We start from the raw sequence: 24886 nt of genomic DNA on the forward strand, positions 1-24886 counted from the left end.
TAGTATAGGACTTATCGCCACCTATGCCTGGGATCAAACGTCCGAAGGTCATAGAAGCATTATCATCTTCAGCCATTACATTAAAAACATCATCAGCTTCTCTTGTAATTGCTAACATTACCAGTATAATTTCTATTAAGCTTAATTCCAATAATTGTCTTATATGAAGTTCTTTTTCTCCCAATCCTAAGTCATAAATTAATGGGTATCATGGATATGAGCACTCCTGCTCCTCGAGAAATCATCTTAGAAGGTGATAGAAGAATAGTGAATATTGTCTTTGATAAGTGGTATGGAAAAGGTTAAATAATTCTATCTTGGATTAATGTTACCCTTTCAAAAACCGCTATCCTATACACTATGAGTGTCAAATCTACTAAGAACATAGGAAGCACTTGAGAGATGCTTTGGGACCATTATCCAGTCCCACATCATTCATCTGAAGTAACAGTTGGATGAAATCAAGAAAGGTCCACTCTCAATGCAAGGGTATTTACATAAAATTAAACAAATCAAGAACCAACTAGTAGCTAGTAGGGAATCTGTAAGTGACATGGATATCCTTATATACATCCTAAAAGATCTTCTAGAATATTATAGACCATTCCAAACTGTAATTAGAATATGTGCAAAATATGCATCAGTTACTGTAGAAGAACTCCATAGCCTTCTTTTGGCAGAAGAGTTAAAAGTCTCAGCGAGCCATCCAATCCCATACAACTTAATGCTATTGCATTTGCTGCAAATCACAATGGGTTCAATAGACAAAATAATGGTCATCGTCCATTCAACAATAAGCAACAGTAATGTTCCAACAACTATCAACAGCAATAGGATGCATTCGGCACTCAAAATTGATCTCAACAACATCGTAGAGAGCCTAACAATCGGGCAAACAATCATGCAGCACCAATCTAGCAAGACTCTATATGGCCTATCTATCAAATATGTAACAAATCTGGGCGTACAGTTTTAGATTACCATCATTATCTTGATCTTGCTTTCCAAGGTCGACTTCCTCCTCAGCGACTAGCTTCAATGATGACCACTTCACATCCCATGAATGACTCTAGCTACTTGCCACATTGATGCCAGTCTTGAAAATTTGACCATCAACTTCTCAATACCAAGCCTTAGATAATCTACAAGTTGGAAACGGTGATGGCTCGGTTATCAAACTATTGGATCCTCTCATGTCACCACTTCATCCCAATCATTTATATTAAATGATATCCTCCATTATCCAAATGCATTAGCTAATTTACTTTCAGTCAAAAAATTTGCTCATGATAACAATTGCTCATTCACATTTGATGCTAATAGTTTTGTAATATGGGACAAAGCTATAGGGAGGACGCACCACTGCAGGTTACTTGAGAATAAACTCTACGCCTTTCACTCACTCCAACCATCAAATAAGGAGATATCTCCAATATCATTTATCGGACATCGGATCTCAGATGAGGCATGAAACCATCAACCGGGGAACCCCTATTTTTCTCTACAATATTTAGTCCTATCTAAAGTTTCTCCTTCAATAAAGTTTTCCAAGAGCATTTTCTCATCCTATCAACTTGGAAAGAGTCACAAATTTTCTTTTTCTCCTTTGAGTTCCTTATCTTCTAAACTTATGGAACTAATATATTATGATGTATGGGGCCTTGCTCCTATTGCTTCAATTTCAAATTTCAAGTATTATCTTATTTTTGTTGATCATTATAATTGTTATACATGGTTATTTTCATTTAAATGCAAATTTGATGCGTTCATCATATTTGTTAACTTTAAACAACAAGTTGAAAATCTTTTTAAAACAAAAAACAAAATTTTACATTTGGATGGTGGGGCGAATTCATAGGACATGTTTTCATTAATTTTCTTAAATCTCATGGTATTGTTAATCATTTAACCTATCCATACGCGCCCAAACAAAATAGTGTTTTCGAATGAAAACATTGGCATATTGTTGAAACTGCTCTAAAATTATTGGCCCACTTTAATTTATCCTTAAAGTATTGGCTTGAAGCCTTTTTAACTACTACATATCTTATTAACAGACTACCCATTTCCCTTACACCTCATATGTCACCCTATGAACTTTTTATTTCAAAAATCACCAAACTACACCCATCTTAAAGCCTTTGGATGCATAAGCCATCCCTATCTTCTCCCTTACCGATCTCATAAATTGGAATTGAAGTTCTCTTTTTGTATTTTTCTTGGCTACAGTACCAATCAAAAGGGGTATCAATGCCTTAACAACAAATCAGGTCATGTTTTTGTATCAAGATATGTCATCTTTGATGAGTCTTTCTTCCTATATCTCAATATCACCTCTCTTCCTTCTACCTCAACCCATCACTTTCAGTTTCGCAAATGTGGTGGGTTACATTCAGTTCCCAAACGCCTCAACAAGTGGTGCCACACCAAAATGTTGCACGACGTCCAAGCTCTACCTCAAATCTTTAACCTATTTTAAGCATTTTACCAAAGGCTAGATGTCCATCTCATGCCTTGTTGGGCTCCTATTCAACCCCGCCTATACTACAACAACAGCACAATCAGCTACCGGCCCACAATGATCCACATGCCCAACCGCAAATCACCATCGACCAACCTTCCTAGCCACTCTATTCAACTCATCCAGAACAGTCCTAAAACAACTCAACTCTGCAACCGAATCCAACATCTAGCTTATCCCCATCTGCCCTATCTCAACCAACCTTAGACCCAGGCTACACTAATTCAATGGTGACAAGATCCCAACATGGAATAGTTAAAAAGAAGATCTTCTTTAGCACCAAACACCCTATTCTTACTGTATTATTCGCCGCTCATCCGTCTTAGCTATCGTGCTATATATACACAAGCATCTAAAGTTTTTAAGTGGTATGTGCTATGGACACTGAATTCACCGCTTTCCTATGCACTGGTACGTGGTCTCTTGTCCCATTTTCAATCCAACATGAATGTTGTAGGCTGTAAGTGGGTGTATCATCTCAAGCAAAATCCTAATAGTTCCATCAATAAGTACAAGGTACATCTTGTTGCAAAAGGCTTTCATCAACAACCATGAATAGGTTCCATTAACTTTCAATCCTATGGTGAAATATAATACTATTCATATCATGTTAACTTTGGCTCTCACCTTTAGTTGGCCTCTTCGCTAACTTGAGATGCTTATGCCAAAAAGGATGCTTCACTGGCTGCAGGATGAAGATAAAAACATGGGATCAATTTTTCCATGCATCAACTATGACAAAAGGATCGAAGGACTTAATATAGAGAAATTAGGTCCACTGTTGAGAATACTACCAACAAAAAAAACAAGCAGGTATTATGTTGGTTAAATAATTACTAATATTTTTATTTATTTATTTATTTATTTATTTAGATCAGATTATTTGTCACTCACTCATTATTTTTCTTTTTATTTATTATTTTATTTACTTATTTATTATTTAATTTTATTTAAATATAGAGGGGTCGCCGGCTATGGGTGGTGGCCGGTATGGTGGCTGCCACCGTGGGCAGCCACGAGCTCCGAAAACAAAAAAAAAAAGAAAAAAAAAGAAGAGGAAGAAGGAACAGAGGCGGCGACGTTGAGAGGAAGAAGAAGATAGAGATGGAGAGGGAGAGAATGGGTGAGAGAGGAAGAGGCAGGAAGAGGGCTTTGGGGGGAAAAGTGTGATTTAAATGGGGTATTTTGGTCCAAAAAACAGCTTCTGGACAGCTGAAAATAGCGTTTTTGGAAAGCTCCAAATTGGAGCTTCTTCCCAAAAGCTGTTTTCAGCTTCCCGCAAAAACTGAAACAGCTTTCCGAAAATTTTACCAAACACTATTTTTTATCTAAAAGTACTTTTGGAGGGCCAGAAAGTGCTTTTTAGCCCTCCAAAAGCTTCCCCAAACAAAGCCTAAGTCTCTACACACACCCTCATTAGTGGAGCTTGTTGCAAAGTGAAATATGGTGCAGACAAAGCTAAAATTTCCAAAGTATGAAATAGAACCCTGGTTGCCTTTATTACCATATGCCGAAATTTAATAAGAGATTTTCATCCAAGAGGTTTGATAAGATTTCAGGATACTTCCACCAGAGATGCAGAAAAGAAATCCTACATAACACCTAAATGAAATAAAGAAGAAATGTTATTTGGAATTACCATTAAGGTCAAAAGGTAACCGCAAAAGCTAGGTTTATGACTTTCTCGTAGAACTTAAGATGATAAATGCAGAGGTGGAGGATATGTGGGCGGGTTGGATGAAATTCTTGGAGCAACGCGTAGATTCAACAATTTTTTTGTGCAAGACAATCCAAAATAAAATGCCAAAGTGATGCCATTAAAGTTCAAGCCTACATTAGATATAAACTTATTGCATGTGATGGAAATCATTAATTGATTTAATAGAAATCATATCTTGATTCTCTCGGCACCAGATTAGGCAAATATGGGCAGCTATACAATCCTATGTGATGGAAATTATTTCTTGATTTTCTTAGCAACCGGATTTGGCGGATATGACTGGCCATATAATTCCATATGATGGAAATTATACCTTGATTTTGCTAACTATGTACATATTTGTAGAGTTTTTCTTTACATGGATCATATCATTCCTTTGATGTGGGGATACTGATCCCATATGAAGTGTATATAAGCATATCATCACACCTAAAAATCAAGCTTTCGGCTACAAATTTCTTTCTCAACATGGAATGCTGCAATTAATCAAGAAGAGGTCTTAGATCATTTGTTTTTGAGTACAGGTAATCTATATTAATTTGGAATCAGTTAGTATTGAAAAGGCAGACTTGGTGATTGGATACCAAGTAAATATAGCTGCAGGCCGTTATTTATCCATCCAATCAATCAATCAATCAATCAATCTATCTATATTTTTGTTAAGCAAAGTCTGAAGTGAATAGCTGCTTATGCCTTTTGGGAGATTGAGTACTATTTATCCAGCCAATCCAATTCCAGTGCCAGCAAAAAATATTGATTAGAAACAAGTGCAAATATGATGCAACAGCACAGCAAATCCAGAATCCTTCTAATTTTAATTGTAACATATAACTATGCTTCATAAATTTGAAACTTCTTAACAATCAAATCAGAGATATTGGACTTTGAAAACATAAGACATGAGAGAGGGAAAGGCTCTTTTACAATTCTACCAAAATCCTTAGCAAATGAACAAGAATTTGCATATTTCACAACTTGCCATTCCGTTAAGCTTTCTCACTACCTAACAATCCATTCGATAAACAAGGCAAATAAACAGAAAATCCTTGCATAGATCTATCTTCAGGCAAGCTGTAAATCTCTTCAAATCTTCCACTATCTTTGCCGTAACAAGGATCTTTCTAGACTCCACAAGAAGAAAGACAACATATGTGAGGACTTGTGTTGTTTAATTCCACATCGATTATTCGCTGGATAGATCTTAGGTACTTATACAGGATCAAAAAATCTAAATAATACCTTTTGGCTAGCTTTTTTGAATGAGGTCTTGGATTGTTACAATGCGAACGCCTTCTAAATAAAAGGCCAAAATTTAAATATAAAACAAAGGACGAGCAGCATAAGGTACATATTCTCAAGCCCGTCTCTCCAGCATCTTTTTGATATCGATGCTATACTTCAATACCCACTCACTACCCTCGTCGTAGTCTCTAAGAACCAACATTTATGTCATCCTCATCTTCCAGAGGGTAACGAAAGTAACCTCCAGAGAACCACTACCCCTGTCATAGTCTCTAAGAATCAACATTTATGTCATCCTCATCTTCCAGAGAGTAATGAAAATAACCTCCAGAGAACCACTACCTTTATCATAGTCTCTAAGAATCCAAACATTTATGTCATCCTCATCTTCCAGAGCGTAATGAAAATAACCTCCAGAGAACCCAAGGCCACACGTTGGAGGACTTGCCAGATTATAAGGATACTGCCGGATGCCTATGAAAATTTCATCTTCCCAATAACAGCGACCCTCCCGATCCATAAAACGTCCACGCATATTAGATTTTGGCAGCTTAATCATTCGGCAAACTCTTCCCTCCTCGAGATTGACTCTGTTGCCGGAAACTGGACCCGGGAGCAACCACTAGCTGAGAAGGAGAAGCTCCGGCAGGTAGCGCGTCGGCGGGCTGCGTCCTCCGGGGGAACCTGAAAGAAGCCGGTGGCTGGAGTTTCCGGCGCCGACCCTCCGATGTTTAAGTCAGATGAGGCTTTTGTGGAGAAAGAGAGACAGTTCGTATGTATCAGTCCAAGCCAGAAAATCAGAGTCAGAAGAAGTCCCTTCCAAGAGGAAGAAGTTTCTCTTTTATAGGAGGGATACAGGGTTACCTGTGATGTGACTGGGCAAATTAATGAGTTATCGTCATGATTGGGCGTGATCGTGTGAATTAATACGTTGCCGTGGAGGGCTGGACTAGGTTGAATGAGCCAGTGAGTTGTTGTGGATGACCGGACGTAGTTGCGTGAGTCAGTGAGTTGCCGTGGATGGCTCGAGATTTTGGGCTGGCTGGAGGTCCGTGGAGATCATGCGCATTTAATTGTTGACAGTCGTAGCAGGGTATGATCCCTGGTTGATATGTCGTGCCGTGGCCGGTAAGCAAAGCATGGTGTGGTAAGGCTGCTGCAGCGCGTGGCCGCAGCATGTGGACGACGAGCTCGGCCTGCGGAGCTCGGTCTTCTAGGCTCGGCCTGCATGAGCTCGGCTCGGCCTGCATGAGATCGGCCTGCTGTCGAATTTGGATGCTTTAATTGTATTTGTGGGGTGGTCCATTTTTTCCCCTAACAGACTCCAACGATAGTTTGCCTCTCATTATATCTTACATGCAAAACTCCACGAAAGAAAATACCAGCGTATCTAAAACTATGATCATCAATGGGACCGGGAAAATCCACAGTAGCCCACTCCCGTGTCTTCGATGAAAAAACCATTAACCTACCATCATCCTGGCGGCCAAGAAGATGATAGTGGTGAGAGACATGAGGATTGAAGGTCAGTGCTAGAAGCCACAAATTAACTCTTTCTCTAAACATGGGAACAGCAACCCACTCCCTAGTGGCAGGATTGCAGATATAGTAGCAGTAGAGGTACACATATGGCCTTCCCTCCTGGGTTATACATCATCGCAGACGGATACGAGGAGTAGCCCATGGCAGCAATTGATGACACATCGTTATTCATGACACGCAGGAGCGGCCCAATGTATTTGGGGGCCTAAGGCCATTTTGTCTTTGAGGCCTTATCTACAGTGGGCCGGCCTAAGGCGAATTCACAAGGGGCCTTTTTTTTCATTTTATCTTTGAGGCATTTTCTACGGTGGGCCTTCTTTGGGCTGGGGCCTTAGGCGACTGCCTCAGTTGCCTAAGGGTTGAGCCGCCCCTGATGACACGTATCAGCTGACGGGGACGACGACGACGACGACGATGCTGATGATAGGCTGACGTAGAAGTTCTCCGAGTCAGTGAAGAGGGGAGAGATGCAGTATGTGGGAACTTGCCATGGTAGGAGGGGTCCGAGGTGAGGGCGAGCAATAGCTTGGAGACGCATTTAAATCGGACAAAGGACTTGGCTGGCAGCAAGGCCAGGATCTCGATGAGGTTTAAAATAGATAGAAAATATAGTAGATTTGTAAGGTTGAAAGAAAACTTGATGAAAAGTATATTTTTGATAAAAAATTTTTGTCTTATGCAACATGACTTCAGCTTCTCATATTCATAGGCCTGTAAAGAATTTTCTAGACTAAACTTTTAGACTACCACAAAGGTGACTCTTTAATCTCCACAGGACTCTTAGTTTCTTAAGTTCTAAGTGCATAAAAAATTAATTATTAATCACTATAGGCACTTAATCCAGAATATATTGGAAACTAAACCATCATCTTCTAGGTTCTTCCACTTGATTCTTCAGCTTCCAGATACGTTGGAGACTAATCTATGATTCTTCATCTTTCAAAAAATTACATATTATTTTTTCAATATTTGGCTGCACCGAGGTCCATCTCCAACACCGAATGGAGTAAGATAAGAGTGGGGAAGGAAGGAAGGAACTCGAAAAGGTGGTGGTGTATTTGAGAGCTCTTAGTCTTTCAGAACTTGATGACTTTCTAGCAGGGCATGGTTGCACAGTTGCACTTATAGATTCTTCATTGAGATGGAAGTGCCCCCATTGATTTAGTGGTATAACAGCTCACGGTAATTCGAAAAGTGAGTTTGATTTGTTTGTTTGCGTGTTTAGATAGGGCCCCATGTTTTGTTTGGAGGTGAGGTTTAGATACTGTGGGTGCAATACCATCTACGTTCTCCATACTAAATTTGCAATATGTTTACATGCTTAAAGTAATTGCATTAATTTCCAAATGTGTTGTCTCTCATAAATGACATATATCCTTAAATTAGAATGTATTAAATTCGAGATAGATATGCTTAAAATCCAATGTTGCGCGACATGGGTGCAAACTTGAGTTCTTGGAATGGGCCGAGGACCAACCTACACTTCATGGCAGATATAGTATGCTAAAAAAATAATGATTTTAAGAAGATGAAATGGCTTAAGCTGATATTCAAGTAGATATCTTTCTTCTAAAAAGAAAACATTCAACTACAGATCTAATAGTATTTATCAATTTAATGAGGTGAGGGTTATAGCCATGAAATCGATAGGGATATGGAAAAGCACTTTATTTGAAAGAAATTGGGTACTAAATATTTTCTTTTAACGCTTGTCTTCTATCATTTCAAGTTAGCAATCAATTATAGGGTAAATTGACAGATAACTCCATAGAAACATTAACATATATGATGTACAACCAATCTCGTAGTGTAACATTCCGACTCATTTGTAAACTCATAAATAAATAAATAAATAAATAAATAAATAGGATTCATTCATTTCATTTCAAACTTTCATTTTATGCTCACCTTCACCAGATTATGTGCAAATAAGGTCCACAATGTCCAGTGCAATATTTTGGGGTTTCTTCCAGAGCTTATGCCTCCAGATGCGAAGAACGTATCTTTGCTTAATTAGCTAAAAAACTTGCCCCTCCTCAAAATCAACAACTCCTAGAAAAATTTATATCATATGAGTTAAGATATGGAAGATTCCATAAAAAAAAAAATAGATGACATATTATATTTGTCATTAAGAAAATTAAATTGGTCAAAGCAATTTAAATTAAAAAAGATTGGAACTCGAAACAGTGTGAGAGATGATGAGTTAATTTTTTAAAAAATTACATCCAAAGCACTATAGTTGGACAATATTTTTTTTCAAAATATAATTTGTTGTACCGGTTTGAACTCTGAACCAAGCATTATAAAGCATATCGTACCATATTGATTCGATACTGATATATGATACAGAAGGTTGTTCCGATATATATTATACTAAAAAAATTTTGTACTATATCGTATTAACACAATGCTGGTAGAGTAACAGTACAAAATTTGGTACCTAACACAGCGACTCCATAGCATCAATCATACACCTAGGGGTGGCAATCGGGTCGGATCGGGTCATAAACGGATCAGGTCACATGTAGGTCGGGTCAGAAAATCATAAACCTGAACCCGACCTGTTTATTAAACAGGTCCGAAATTACAACTTGAATCTGTCATATTTAATAAACAGGTAACCCGATCCGACTCGTTTAACCTGTTTAATAAACAAGTAACTTGTTTGCCCAATCCAACCCGACCTGTTTAACATGTTTACCCAATCCAACCCGTTTAACCTATTTAGACCTGTTTAACCTGCTCAACCCGACCTGTTTTAGACTTATTTAGACCCGTTTAACCTGTTTAGACCTGTTTAACTTGTTTAGACCCATTTAATCTATTTTGACCTGTTTAATCTGTTTAACCCGTTTAACCTGACCAATAGTTAAACAGATTAAATGGTTTAAACGGATTAGATATCTAAAATCCGTATCCGACCCAATTAATAAACAGCTTAAACAGATCGACGTGTTTACGATCCGAATATATTTAGGCCTAACCCAAATCTGTTTATGGCGGGTCGAACACGGGTCGGATTGGATCATATTTTTGCCACCCCTACGTACACCCCAAGCCAAATGTTCTAATATATTTATCTGTCGAGTATACTTTAAAAAACGGGGGAAAAGAAGCTCCAATGCTTCCCCTCCAAAACTCCCACCTCAATCTCTCTCTTTGCTTCTTTCTCCTACTTGACGCCCATCTCTCTCTCCCTCTTTCTCTCTCTCTCTCGCAAAGAATCAAACACCTCCTCCATTCTCTTGGATTCCCATTCCCATCCATAACCCCATCCACATGGCTTCCGTTACCAGTAAAGAAGAAGAAGAAGAAACCCAAATCTTGGACCTGAATTCCCCTTCACCAGGTATCATTTCCCATTCAACCACACCCTCTCCGATCACCAAAAAAAAAGATGCCATCGTTTAATCTTTCTTGAATCTGTCTCAATCAAATGCATACATAACCGACGACTACATCTTCAACTAATCTAGTTCGATTTTGATGTGCTTAACGATGATTTCAAACGACGCTCAAGTGTTGGAAGCTCCAGGTTGCGTCCTTGAAAATGTTCATCGGGTAATCGATACCCGGTCCAGGAATCAAGCCTTTGGTTCTGATGGCCATGATCGAGATGAGGGAACGCAGAGAACTGAGGCGGCGAGTGTTGTCGATTCTTGTCGAGGGGAAAGAAAGGAGGGAAAGTGTTGCTCTATTTGGTGCTCGAGTGATCAGGGGAACAAGGTTTACGTCACGGACTCGGAAGCCTCATCTGATGAAGAGGATGGCGCAGGTTTGTATACATATAAGTGAGAAAATGCACAACTTCTTCATTCATTTGTCTTTGATATCCACTTGGTGCTGCTTCAGCTTATATGAATGTCGAGAATTTAACAAGTAATACAATTGGTGAAATGAAGTTTTGACTTTTGATCACAACTTTCAGAGCAAACTGTATGAGTCTTTTTTTCAATCTCCTTTTGTGTGCTGTCTAGACCTTCAAGATGCTGAGATGAAATTGGCTCAGTGTATCTCAGTTCTTTCCACATGCCTTATGGTAAAAAGGTAGTAGTTAAATTAACTGCATTCCTCCAATTCATGAAAAATTGCAATACTTTATGCAATGAATGGATGTCTGTAGTGTCATTCTTATGAGAATGTAATGGCATCTTGTTTCCAGTAATGCCAAACCTAAATTTCCTTATGTTATACCAAGTAAAATCTTATGAATCTATATTCTAGAACTTTAAACAAGTCCATGTACATGTATCTTCAGCTTCTAAAGCTGAAGTTTTCCTGGTTTTGTGGGCTAAATGCATCGTTTTTGAGGAATCAATAGGTACAGTGTCTAAGGAATTTTGTTGAAACTAAGGATTACAAAGAAAAACAAAGGGAAAAGTCAAAACAAAATAACAAAGAAGGAACAAAGGAAAGCAGCAAAAGTTTTGCTGCTAATACTTCACATTAACTAATCTGAAAAAACAAGTGAGAGCATCCAAGTTCTTCTCTTGGACCATCTTCTTCCACAAAGTCAAGGTTTTCTTGATAGATCTAATCAGCTCCATAGTCCCGACATAGAAGTTTCTAAAGATTCTCCTATTCCTTTCCGACCAAATGAGCCGGCATCCAGCAGCTATCAACATGTCCATCCTTTTCTCCAGCATTTCTTGATGACTTTCAATTTCCAACTGCACCATAAGTCAGTAGCTTCAGAAGTTCTACCGGGCAACCTCAGTTGAAATCGAAAATGACCCCAAATACTCTTCACCATTCTTCAAAGAAGGAACAGATGGTTAACATTTTCCTCCTGTTGCCCACTGAACACACACACTGAAAGGCATCTCAGATTCCTTAAAGTTTTCCATGGTTAGCAGTCTATTCTTAATAAGCAACCAACTGAAAAACCCTCCCTTCAGTATATTTCCAGATTGAAGAAAAGGAGGAGGAAAGGGTGCCACCAGAGTTAAAGAACTCATAGAACCCCTTAAAACTGAAAACATCAGAATTGTTCCACCTTCAAATCACTCTATCTTCATCTCCACCGAGCACAACATGCTTATTATTCCAACTCATTGAACCCCTAAATGCATCTTATTCTTCTCGTTTTATTGTCCATTATTCTCATACAGAATTCAGCTCTTTTATAGGCGACTAGGTTCCTTCTGCATCACTTCCCAGTTGTGATTCTTGCAAAAACCCTGATATGGATGCTTAATTTAATTTGTTCCACACAGAGAACATATCGTTTCTTGAATTATCTGCAGATGTGCTACTTGTAGGAAATATATCTTTTGCTCTAATAAGCTGTTTTTCTATCTTTTTAGGATCTATAAGAAGAAAAGGCCTTACTTATGTTCATGTAGAATCAATACAGTCTACCGGTCTTGTTCCTAAACATAGTATGATGCCAGAGGAATGTGACACTAATCCAAAATTTTCTCTGTGCAATGGTGATTCCAACAAGCATCAAAAAAATGCAATTGCAAAGCCTGTTGTTGAGGTGATCAGGATGGATATGAATCCAAATACTATAAGAGATACGTCTCCTGCTGCCACCAAAGTAGGTAAATTTGTCCTGGATCACAAGGATGACTTGCATAATCATTTACAGGGTTACTGTAGTTCTGAACCCATTGACAAACTAAATCATCCAAGAGTGAATGAAGAAATGAATGCATTGGCACTGGCTGGAAAGGAGCAAAGCATGAATACAACCCAAAGCATTTTCGGAGAACTGAACCTTTCTCATTCACTCATCAACAATCGTGCTGCTGCAGGATTGGCCTATATTGGGTCTCAAGAACCAGGTGAGTTGTCCCAAGCCAATGCTATGGATGTTGTGGATAAGTTACTTTCAGCCTATAATGTCGGATCATCTCAAGATATTGACACTGGGAGAACCCAAGGGGCAAGCTCATTTCACATCTTAGTTGCAAGTGGAGCCCAATGCTTGGCTAAAAGGGCTGATCATAGTTGGTCAGTTAGAAGGGCTGGAATTTTTGACTGGGATGACAGTCTTGAAGATGAAAGACAAGATGGTTTCCTTAGTAATAGAAATGATTGCTTCTGTTCAAATCGAGCGAGTGTGTGTGAATCCCATAGTGTATCCTTAAAGCCTATATATCTCAACTCCAAAATTATTGGAGGTGCACATGATATGAGTGGGCAGAGGGAATGTGGAAACTGCAAAATGCATTCAAACAGAACCAGTTTAACGTGTCCAGATCGATGCTTATTACCAGAAAATCCAGTAAGAAGCAAAAAATTACATGAATCTATGACAAAAACAAAGAATCTTTTCAAGGATGCAGATGAATGGTCTAACTCAAAATCTCTAGTGCTGCAATCGGAGGCAATTGATGTAGTTGAATGCGTAGAAGATGTGTATGATGTGGGCCCTAATACTCAAATGGCTGCTGAAGCTATGGAGGCCTTATTTTGTGGTGCTCCTGTTAATCATGGTTTGGAAGATGCAAGTCCTGTAGGTGGAATTTTGACTACAGATTCCAGAAGAGGTGTGATAGTGGAGAAGGCTTCAGCAATGAATATTTCACTCCAAAAGATTGTTTCCTCTAGTCTTAAGTCAGAAGGCATTCAAATGCAATATAAAGGAAGAAAGGCACGCAAGACTATATCTAACAGGGTAAACTTAAGTTCTAGGAAATGCTCTAGTAAATCAACAATGAAGAGGAAATTAGAGTGCACAGCAGAAAAAACAGAAGTGGATAAGGAAAACAGGGATCTGAAAGAACACTCACATGCTATAGCCTCTGCCAATCCGAATGAATATTCAGAATCATTCAAGCAACAGAAGGCATCAGAAATAGTGAATGGAACCTTCGTCAAAGAGGTTGACAAATATTGCAAGTCATGGACATCTACAGGAAAGCTTTCAGACAGCATTATAGGGAAGCACTCCTTAAGCCATATGCCTGTTTTGCATCAAACTAAGCGGAGGGAAACTAAGGCTACCAATGATGTAAGCTTTCCTGAGGCTCAAATGAAAGAAAATATCCATTTTGTAGATGCATCTGGACTGCTGATGCCCACCAAGAACAATCGTACTAAAGTTTCAGGCAGAAATACTACACTTGAAAGGAAGTTTGCAAGTCATCCTGATGTGCTGGATAAAAAAGGGAAAAATAAGGAAGAGCTTATAATCAGTGCATGGAAAAGAGAAGCTTTGAGCCACCGAAGATGGAGGACAATGCATCCAATTACTTCAGGCAATTCAGATAATAATGGCAACTTGAGCAACCGATTGCTCTCAAATGATGTTAAGACAACAGCTAATTTGCAACGCACAAAGCAAGGAAGGATCAAAGATATCGTAAGAAGTCTTCCCGAAATCCTAGATGCAGCAAAGAGGGGAAAAAGAACAGTTTTTACATGGTTACCTTCCCGAAGTGGTCAAATCCCATCTAATCCTCCAAAGTTGTCACCAATGTCTTCTCTGCAAAAAGGGGCATCAGTAAATTTTGCTGCATGTAGACCTGATTTAGGAAAGGATTCCAAGAAATGTTCGACCAATAATTGTTCCACTGTTGTGATGAAGCACAGAGTACCTCTTAAAGAAGTGGCAGTACCCAAGTTGAACACAGAATCTGTATCTAATTTCAAGGATATTGAAGGGAGATCTCTTAACATTCAACACTCTGATGTAGCATGTAATGCACCATTAAAAGAAATAAATACAGGGGTGCCTTTCTGCATGGCTTATGACGCTCTGAGAAGACCATGCAAGAACAGCATTTCAAAATCATCTAGTGCTAGAGAGCTCATCAGGCTAGAAGCTACTGAACCAGCATCCACCTGGATATTGAAAGATTCACGAAAAAGAAAGGACATGGCCAGTGTTCATGTTCTGTTCAGCCAAAATTTGGATGAAGATATAATCAAGCAGCAAAAAAAAGTAACTTACATGCTCCATTTCTTTTACATTTGAACAATGTGAAATAATGATCATACTAGCTGTTACATGACAGGTGTTAACTGTTTCTTTCTTTTCCTTTTCTTTGGGGGTTATAGATCATGATGCGCTTTAGAATTCCAGTTGCATCATCAATTTCAGATGCAACACACTTTGTCACAGATAAGTTTGCACGAACAAGGAATATGTTAGAAGCAATGGCTATGGGTAAACCGATAGTGACAAATGCATGGCTTGAAAGCTGTGGACAGGCTAGCTGCTATATTGATGAAAAAAATTACATACTGAGGGATCTAAAGAAGGAAAAGGAGATTGGCTTCAGCATGCCTGTTTCATTGAATCGTGCACGCCACTGTCCGCTGTTGCAGGTATATGCTTATCTTCTGTTAATTGATCACCTGGCATAGACTCACACATGTTACCATTAGTTATTATTCTTTGTGAGCTATTTGTAGGGTATGGGTGTGTTAATCACTCCAAAGGTAAAACCTGATCGAGCGCTAATAGCTAGTTTGGTCAAGGCAGCACATGGTCAGGTAAGATACATTGTTTGTATGCTATGGAAACTGTAATTTGTACTATTCATCTTCTTATCTTTACTTCTGGTCGGTTTGTATTATTAACTGCACTTATTTGCATATGTTCAAGCATACCTTTGTCCGCATGGAACTTTTCAGCACTCATATCACTTCACTGACTTCTGCTCTCCAGGCTTCTATAACCAACTTATATGGGATCTTTTCATTGTATGTCAAGAAACTAAAATGCAGTCACTATTTGACACATCAATGAAACTAAATTACAGTCACTAATTGCAATTTTATAATTTTTATACATGGAAATCTTTCTTCACATGTCCAGACTTACATCTGAATTTTCTGGCCTTCTTAAGCTAAAGAAATGTAAGTTAACAGGAATTCTGAATGATATTTCTTTCTCCTTTCCTTTTTTTTCGTTTTCCCTTGTGCTGGACCCACAATGGATAGCACGAATCTGTTATCTTCATGCTCCATATTGGCAATTTGCATAGGCTACAATGTGAAGTGAAGTAAGACATAGATTGTTGAATCAGAAAGAAACTTGAGTCATGTTCTTTGATTGAGTTCGTTGATAGATTTTACTTGTCAATTGTGTTCATGATTTTGAATATCGGATGCATCAATAGCATATTGACCTTTTTAAAATTTGTTCAGCCATTGGAACAAATTGGAAGTCATGAAATGAAGGAGAACAAAGTACCAGATGACCTTATTATTATTTCATGCGAAGAAGATTATGAAATTTGCATTCCCTTCCTTGAAAAAGGTAGTTTCTGCGACTAGCATTCATACTGCAATGGGAACATTTGAACCCCAGAAAGCCAGCTGTTAACGTGCGTACGAAATTTGACATGCAGGAGGAGATGTTTTCAGTTCAGAACTTCTACTGAATGGTATTGTTATTCAGAAATTGGAGTTTGAAAGGTATGGTGGTATTCCAAGAGTTCTATTTTAGATATGTCTGATCAAGTGGACTGTGTTTGTGACCTTTCCATTTCATCATCTGCAGACATCGCCTTTTTCTGGATCATGCTAAGTGAACCTTATTAACAGTATGGTTAAAAAGCAAGATGAGATTGTTACCAAGAAAAAAACAAGATGAGATAATCACATCCTCACTTTCTTCCTGCAATGAAATGCATGTAGCTTTTGTAATGCCCTTCGAATTTCTCCATACCTTTCGATTGCCAATAGACATGATCTGCAGATGTGTTTACGCAAATGAGTAGTTATCTCTTGGTTTCCTCTACTCCCTGATGATGTCATGTTGTGATTAAGTTACTATCTCCCCTCTCCCCCATAGGTTTATTATATTAGCATCAATCTGGTATGTAATTCCATCAGGTGCCGAGTGGTTCTCATTACAGTTGGTTAGAAGTTATAAGGGCAGCTCATTTCCAAATCTAAATAGATCCCTTCAACCAAGATGCAGATCAGGGAAAGGTCATCTATGATTGGTTTGCTAAATGGTGGTTAACGAATTTTTTTTTGATCGGTACCATTGGCACCCCCCTAATTGGCCTACTGTGGCACTGCAAAATTGCTCCGGACCATAGCAGAAACTGATGCCTTGATCAACAAATCATCTCCAAACTAGCAGCCTGCGACTAAATACTGTGATAAATAGATCAGGCTTGCAAGTGAAAACCATTCCTGCTTGTCACCGATAGTCCTTGACAGACACTATGGATGGTGTGAATTATTCTGGGCTATCCCTATCTTGAATATTTCTTCCAATAAATTGGCCTTCCAGTAAAAGGTTTTTCTCCTTGAGATGTTTACATTGGTTATAACATTTTTCGGTGTGTCTGGATGCCTAAATGTCCTATCCATGAGATATCCCCCACAAAATCAGGGGCTGTGTAGAGGTAGGGAATAGAGGAGGCCATTGCTCCCCTATGTTAAGATTACATGGATACCATATCCTTTTAAAGAGTTGATCATTCATGTACTCAGAATCTTACGGTTACAGACCTATCGGCTTGATGATCCCCCTGGCTTTAGCTATTCTATTTGTCTCATCAACTTAGTTCCATGGGATAACACAAGTAAGCTGTGATGATTCAGGTGCTGTACACCAAATCTGTCACCATGAGTCTTACCCTTGTAATGCAGTGCAGTGCCTGTTAGCAGGAAGTGCCTAAACTCTTCTTTTCATAATTTTTGCTAAAAAATCCAAAGAAAGAACTGACAGATGGGAGTGAAATAGTTAATCTTGAGTTCATACAAGTACATTACCTGCATCAGATAGCGCGCATCCAGATCAAGAACCAATTAATAGTTCAAACCAACTACAAAGTGAAACAGTTTATGAATGTAGAAGAAATCTTTGTGCACTAATATCGAAGTCTATGCTCCAAACATCCATTGATGCTTAATGGAAGAAGCAAAATTTGGCATACATTTTGAAGTTCAAGTATGGTCTAGAGCAAAACACTATTGATGCATTCTGTACACACGATCAAAGATAGCAATTTTATATGTCACAAAGTCACTCTTGTTAAGCTGGTCAGCATTCATCCATGCTCGCATAGCACGAGTTCTGCAGGCAAAGAATATATAAATCAATGCAAAACTCCTGATTCACTCATCACAACAGATGGATATGGATACTGCTCTAGAAAATTGTTGCATCGTACATTTGTGAAAGCTTCCAAAGACATTTTCACATCTCCAAATTATTCAACAATAAACATTGATGTGCAATTATTAAGGCATATTCATTCATAATTAGGGAATAGAAAAACTAAAAAAACAATCCAAGCAATTCTATTCTAAGGACGAATATGATACATTATTGCAAAAAACATACCATACACAAGTAGAGTAACAACTCAAAACTATTTTGGACTCCGAACTCGATCTATTTTAGCCTATTATATATCTGGTTCATATCTACCCATTTAGTGCCGGTTTCACAATTATGTTGTGCCCTTCATTTCGTTTACGTCTGCATCTTTACAATTTTTTTGACTCAGAATATAATCATTTTTCTTTATGGGTATATAATACACGGGTTTTTCATATATGGATGTACTTATTCATCCCAATTAATATATCCATGACGTGTCATTTATAAACGACATAGAATGCATGTGTGTGTGTGTAGTTTGCAAAAAAAAAAACCATCATTGGAAGTAGAGATGGGCACTGGGCCGGGCCGCCCACGGCCCGGCACGGCACGGCACGAAGCGGGCCGTGCCTGGCACGGCCCGCCAGCTACAGTGACGGGCCGTGCCTGGCACGGCCCCTTTGATAGGGCCGTGCTGGGCTAGCGAATCCTGGCCAGCGGGCCGTGCCAGGCACGGCCCGCTTCGGGCCTGGGCCGGCACGGCCAGGTCTAGGCACGCGGGCCAAGCACGGCACGGCCCGCGTGCCAGCACGGCACGGCCCATAAGGGCCTGGGCCGGGCTGGCACGCGGGCCTGGCACAGTCCGGGCCTGGGCCCGGCTCGGCCCGATAAAATTTTTTTAATACATTAATAAATTATGAACACTAAGAAATCTTGATTTATGAATATAAAGCCACCTTAATGGTGGGGGGTTTGGCATAGACCCCTACCAGTTTATTAATTTCAATCAAAATGGTACATGAAGGGAGGTTTGGACCTTGGTCTGACTTCTAGATTCTAGAATACAATAAGAAACTAAGAAAGGGCCGAGGTTTGGACCTTGGTCTGACCTCCAGAATACAATAAAAATGTACAATTATAAAAAATTAAGAAATCTTACTAATCATCAGTGATTCAGTGAATCAGTATTCACTCTTCAGTCTTCAGTCTTCAGTCTTCAGTCTTCAGTAGTGTTTGTATCATCATCATCAGAGGATGTTGTATTATGTCCACCTTTATCTTGAAGTCTTGCCTCAGCATCCAGCCAATCCTTGAAGCAGAGAAGCATCTCCACCGTTTCGCCCGTCATCCTACTTCTCTTTTCGTCAAGAACACGCCGACCTGCACTAAAAGCGGATTCCGATGCTACCGTGGACATCGGCACAGCTAAAATATCGCGTGCAATTGCAGACATAACAGGATATTGATTTCTAACACTCTTCCACCAAGATAATACATCTAGATTCTCTATTTGATTTTCATCATATGCAGACTGAAGATCATTTCGTAAATAAAATTCTAGTTCACTACTTAAAGATGAAGAAGATGAAGAGGAACTTGAAGCATGTGTGTGTCTTCTCTGTGCAATGAATGAAAAAATAGATGACGAACGAGAACTACTAGAAGGAGGAATAGAGGTTTGTATTTGTGTTCTAGATCCACGAATTTTTTCATCATATATAGCATAAATATCATAAAGAAGTTGTCTTACCTCATCTTTAGCAGATTCAGCATCTTGATTCATATTTTCAGCGTATGCATCAAGTAAAATTAGCACGCCATTTAATTTAACTCTAGGATCAAATACAGCAGCTAAGTTATGCATAGGACATATCCTGTCCCAATACTCATTCCATTTAGATTCCATTAGGTGAATAATAGGCATTAAAACATCATCATATCTATGTTCTGCAAATTTTTGACTAATTATATATGCTTGTTGTAAAAATGAACATGAAGTAGGGTAATAAATACCAGAAAGAACATTGGTAGCATTATAAAAACTAAGCAAAAAATCTTCCAAAATTTTTCCTTTATTCCAATCAGTTTCAGTCAATGTAAATCCTAATCCACGATCATTAATATATGCACTTAATAAATTTTTATATGGGTATGCATCATGTATCATGCTATATGTGGAGTTCCAACGAGTAATTACATCAAGTTTAAATTTTTTAAAACGTTTACCATGATTTATGCATAATTCCTTAAATTCTTGAAGTCTTGATCTAGAAGCATGAATAAAAGAAACTGCATTTCTAATTTTTGAAATCACATCTTGAATCATGCCCATGCCAGCTTGAACAGAAAGATTTAAGATATGACATGCACATCTAATATGCAGTAAATTTCCATCTAATATGGGATGCAATGAGTCTCTTAATAATACAACAGCAGAATTATTATTAGATGCATTATCAAAAGTAATAGACATAATTTTATCATTAATATTATATGAACATGCAGTTTGATAAATTATATTTGAAATTTGTTGCCCAGAATGTGGAAAATCAAAAGCACGAAAAGCAAGAATACGTTTATTTAATTGCCAATCATTATCAATATAATGAGCAGTAATGGCAATAAAAGAATTACTACCTACAGATGCTGACCAAATATCAGAAGTTAATGAAATTTTTACATTTAAAGTAGAAAGTGTTTCAATTAAATTTTGTTTCATTGCTAAAAAATTGGTCATAGCTACTCTTCTAAATGTACGCCTACTAGTTCTTTTGTAAGCAGGTTGTAGGTTTAATTGAACATATTCTTCAAAATTAAAAGATTCACATAAACTAAAAGGTAATTCATCCTTGACTATCCATTTTACAAGTGCTTTTCTTTGATTTTCATGATTATATGCAAAATTACCTACAAGTAATCCCCCTTGTATATTAAGGCTACTTTGAGTTTGAGCATGAGAATCATGCATCCTATGACTCTCTTGATGTCTTTTTAAATGCCCTGTTCCCCCACTACTACTACAACTATAAAGTTTGGCACATTTTTTACATTTAGCTTTCCAGACTCCCTCAACCATAACTCTATCAAATTCATTCCATACAGTACTAGTCCTCTTACGAGAAGAGGTTTGACCTTCACTCGGTTCACCAGTTCTAGAGGAACTAGGAACAGGGGGTTGGGGATTAGTTTCTTCCCCCTCAGAAACAGGAATGCCAAACTGACTTTCCTCAAAAGATGACATATCTATGATTAATTCAAAAAATAAAAACTAACCGCAAGGAGGAATTGAGTAGAGGGTCGGAGGGCAGAGGCAGCGCCGAGATTCCGAGCTTCCTCTTGTGCTCTCAACAGAAGCGACCTTCTCTTCTCAACAGGAACCTCCTCTTGTGTAGCACTTTAACAAACTAAAAATTAAATTGCTAGAAGAGCACTTTAGAAGAGAGAAATAATAGCAGTAGAGAAGGAGAGAATGAGAGGTTTGGTGTGGTGAGAATGAGGGAGGAATGGGCTATTTATAGAAGCCCAAAATTTTTTTTTTTCCCAAAATACCCCTCAATTCAGCCGTTATAGGACTGTTGGGAGGGGCAAAACCGTCTTTTTCCCGAAAATAGCCGTTGGAAACGGCTATTTTCTTCCCCCCTCTCCAGACGGGCCGTGCCAGGCACGGCCCGTCTGGAGCCGTTACGGGCCGTGCCAGGCACGACCCGTTTAGAGACGTTGCGGGCCGTGCCTGGCACGGCCCGTTACCGCCCGTTACGGGCCGTGCCTGGCACGGCCCGTGCCGTGCCGTGCCCGGCCCGGCCCACCAATAGAGGGGCCGGGGGCCGGGCCGGGCTTGCCTTCCGTGCCTCACGGGCCGTGCCAGGCACGGCCCGTTTAGAGTTTTGGCCCGGGGGGCCTGGGCCGGGCCGGCCCGGCACGGCCCGTTGCCCAACTCTAATTGGAAGCTTGTAAATAATGATTTGCGTACATCTGATCATCGCTAGTATTTATAGTCGAGTCGGTTTAAGGGCATTAGCAATGTCATTGAGGGTATGGAGAAATGCAAGCACTTGTTGGACAAGAAAGATCAGTCTGAGTTTTCAGAATGTATGCAGAATACCCATCTAAAATTGGTCACAACCAAGAGATAGTTGAAGCAGCAATATCCTTCTCAATTAATATAGTTTTTAGCTGAAGTATAACTAATCTTCTCTACTATGAAGTAGGGAAGGATAGTTAGAAAATCAAGTTTTCGAATTTATCACAAATGTGACGTTACCAAACTACTCGCCACAGAATAAAATAGATGATAAAAAATATGACCACAGATGAGAATTGAAATGCTGAATATGCCCGAACATACTCTCTGCATGCTGCATGTAGAAGAAAATTAAAAGAAAAAAAAATATTGTGGCCTAAGTATTCCAGGCAACTAATTATTGCAATTTATCTGAAAAAATTGATTACCTAAGACAAACTGAAGACAACGATCCAGGAGGCCCAAGGTTAAGGAAAATGGTGCATCAATAATAATTGCATGAGATCTCATATCATGAACCTATGATACAGGAAAAAACTAATTAACAACACAATGTCAAGAAAAAGGGGATGATGAAGAACTTATGCCAGGAATGCCCGGATTTTTGGTGAGCTTAGTCCGTTTCTACGGTTCGTGATAGAGCAGGCTCGGGCATAGGCAGCAGAGATTCTTCATGCAAGTTCGGATCCCAGATCTTTGACAGCTCGTGACACCTGGAGCTTTGGCAGCTACTCATATGGTGTTCTTCATCTGGGAGCAGGGGGTTGTCAGATCTTCGACACCTCTGTTACAGAGGCAGAGTAGCAGGCGGCTTGGATAGGACTGCAATATGCACGGCGTGTACTTCAGGCGAGCTCCATTCTCTTGGAGTGTGATTCGGCCATGGTGATCAGCTGGGTCCAGAAGGACCCTCATAGCGATGGAGAAGATCATCCTTTGCTCCGTGATATATGGTTGATGGTGAGGGAGGAGATTACTTTTCAAGCTATACGCGTATATCGTGAGGCTAACGGAGTGGCGGACTAGGTGGCGGCATATGTCGCGGGCCACTCAGGAGGCACCATATGGGTTGAGGAGGATGACTTGCCTGGTGCACTTCGGAACCTTTTGTTTGTAGATTCTACTAGGTGTATTCGTACCCATGTTGTATGAAATGCCCATTTCAGCCCAAAAAAAAAAAAAAAAACTTATACATGATAACACATGCACCTGATAAGACAAGAATGAATGGTATGCAGTGGATTCAGAAATCCAGATTGAAATATTCAAGGAAGACAGTATTTTGCAATCTCTGTTCAGGAATGTAATCAATCTCACTTCATTGCATGTCCTTTAGATGAGAGAGAGAGAGAGAGATGGACCAGGAATTAATGTCATATCATTCTCCTGCAAAGACCTACAAGGTGTCAGTCATGTAAGCTGCTAAGTAAAATTGCATCATGTTGATTTAATGGTGGCAAATTCAAGTTAGACTGAATGTGATCCACAGAAATATGACCTGCGTGATAGGCGGTCGTAAAGGTCGACGAATGGTGCGGAAAACTCTCACACTCGCACGAGGCATCTTTGGTAGCGCGGAAGTTTATCTCGACCGGACCTTAGCTCGCATTTCGATGCATACGATAGATATAAAAAGCAACTCCACTACCTACTCATGGAAGACGCTAGCTCTCTGGCCCAAACTTTCATATACAAAGACTCGCATAAAAATTTTAATAGAATGACTAAAGGCTTAAACCTATTGATACGAAACCAATGATGCAACAACAAATTTGAAAATACATAATATTAGATATGATTTACAAAATCTAATGCAACTATACAGTTGAGTACATTTAATCGGTTGCGCATTCGATAGATTTTGAGTACTTATATAGGATTAAAAAATTTAATTAATACCTTCCAACTGGTCTTTTTTGGATGAGGTACTAAATTATTAAAAAGAAATGTCACGCCCAGATACGAAACATGATTTGTTGCGCCCCAGATCCAAAACATGACATGATCGTACTACCGAAGGGTACAACCCATGATAACACAAAACCAACATTATATTTAACTTTTACATCTATCTCAAACAAAATAGGGTAAATAAAAGTCTAATTTCATCATTTATTAAATAAAACTAATATTAGTTCGGCGTCTACATCTGAACATAAATACCAAACTCATAATCCTCAATATTCAAAAAATCATTGGCTGCAAATTCATAGTCAATTTAAAATACTAAAATTCTTCTACAAAATCGTCAAGTTTGCTAGCACGAACTCCAAGCCCAGACCATCTTTTGCTCCTATCGGCCCTATTCGTCTGGAGTGAGAAAAAAATAAAGGTATATGAACGACACAACTCAGTAAATAAATCCTTCACTACTTTACATAATCAAGCATAAGTTTTTCTACGCCAATGCATCATTTAAGAAAAATAATAAATATTCCAAAATAAGCATTTAATAATACAGTATAATAAAATAAGTTATAAAGCAAATCATGCATGCATAAATTACTTATATTTCATAAACATAGCTCCAAGTTCATTTTGTTAATAAATATATAAATTGTCTTTTAGCCATTTTGCCATATCATAGTTCAAAATATTGCTCACAAATATTCGTGCTATGGTCACTTTATACCTGTGACAGGGCCAGTAGTGTTCGTAATCGACATAGATTCATGTTCGTTTGCCAACTTTATACCCTTTGGCAGGGCGGCCAATGTTCATATGGATGTTAGCTTCGGATATCGATCTTTCCAATTCAAAAGATCATACATAACTATCTGAGAGCATTTAGAAAGTTTATATCTTTTTCGTAAA

At 38.8% G+C, this 24886-nt stretch overlaps 1 protein-coding gene across 1 annotated transcript; it reads left to right on the forward strand.

Moving 5' to 3' along the window:
• Positions 1-10131: 10131 nt before the first annotated feature.
• LOC103722803 (uncharacterized) lies at positions 10132-16645 on the forward strand. Its single transcript, XM_089924785.1, has 8 exons — positions 10132-10377; positions 10549-10803; positions 12335-14922; positions 15039-15308; positions 15396-15476; positions 16134-16245; positions 16337-16403; positions 16489-16645. Exons 1-8 carry the CDS (start codon positions 10308-10310, stop codon positions 16517-16519), a joined length of 3474 nt encoding a protein of 1157 aa, XP_089780911.1. The 5' UTR covers positions 10132-10307; the 3' UTR covers positions 16520-16645.
• Positions 16646-24886: the final 8241 nt, after the last annotated feature.

Source organism: Phoenix dactylifera, chromosome 8, assembly GCF_051530095.1.
Source record: "Phoenix dactylifera cultivar Ajwa chromosome 8, Ajwa_hap1_PhDact_Kaust_v1.1, whole genome shotgun sequence".
Classification (NCBI taxonomy): domain Eukaryota; kingdom Viridiplantae; phylum Streptophyta; class Magnoliopsida; order Arecales; family Arecaceae; genus Phoenix; species Phoenix dactylifera.

What these genes read in the sequence shown, in the direction of transcription:
- LOC103722803 (XM_089924785.1), top strand. Translation starts at nt 10,308, where the DNA reads ATGGCTTCCGTTACCAGTAAAGAAGAAGAAGAAGAAACCCAAATCTTG. An exon ending in CCTGAATTCCCCTTCACCAG is followed by an intron (nt 10,378 to 10,548) that starts GTATCATTTCCC and finishes ACGACGCTCAAG; the next exon opens with TGTTGGAAGCTCCAGGTTGC. An exon ending in TCAAGGCAGCACATGGTCAG is followed by an intron (nt 15,477 to 16,133) that starts GTAAGATACATT and finishes AAATTTGTTCAG; the next exon opens with CCATTGGAACAAATTGGAAG.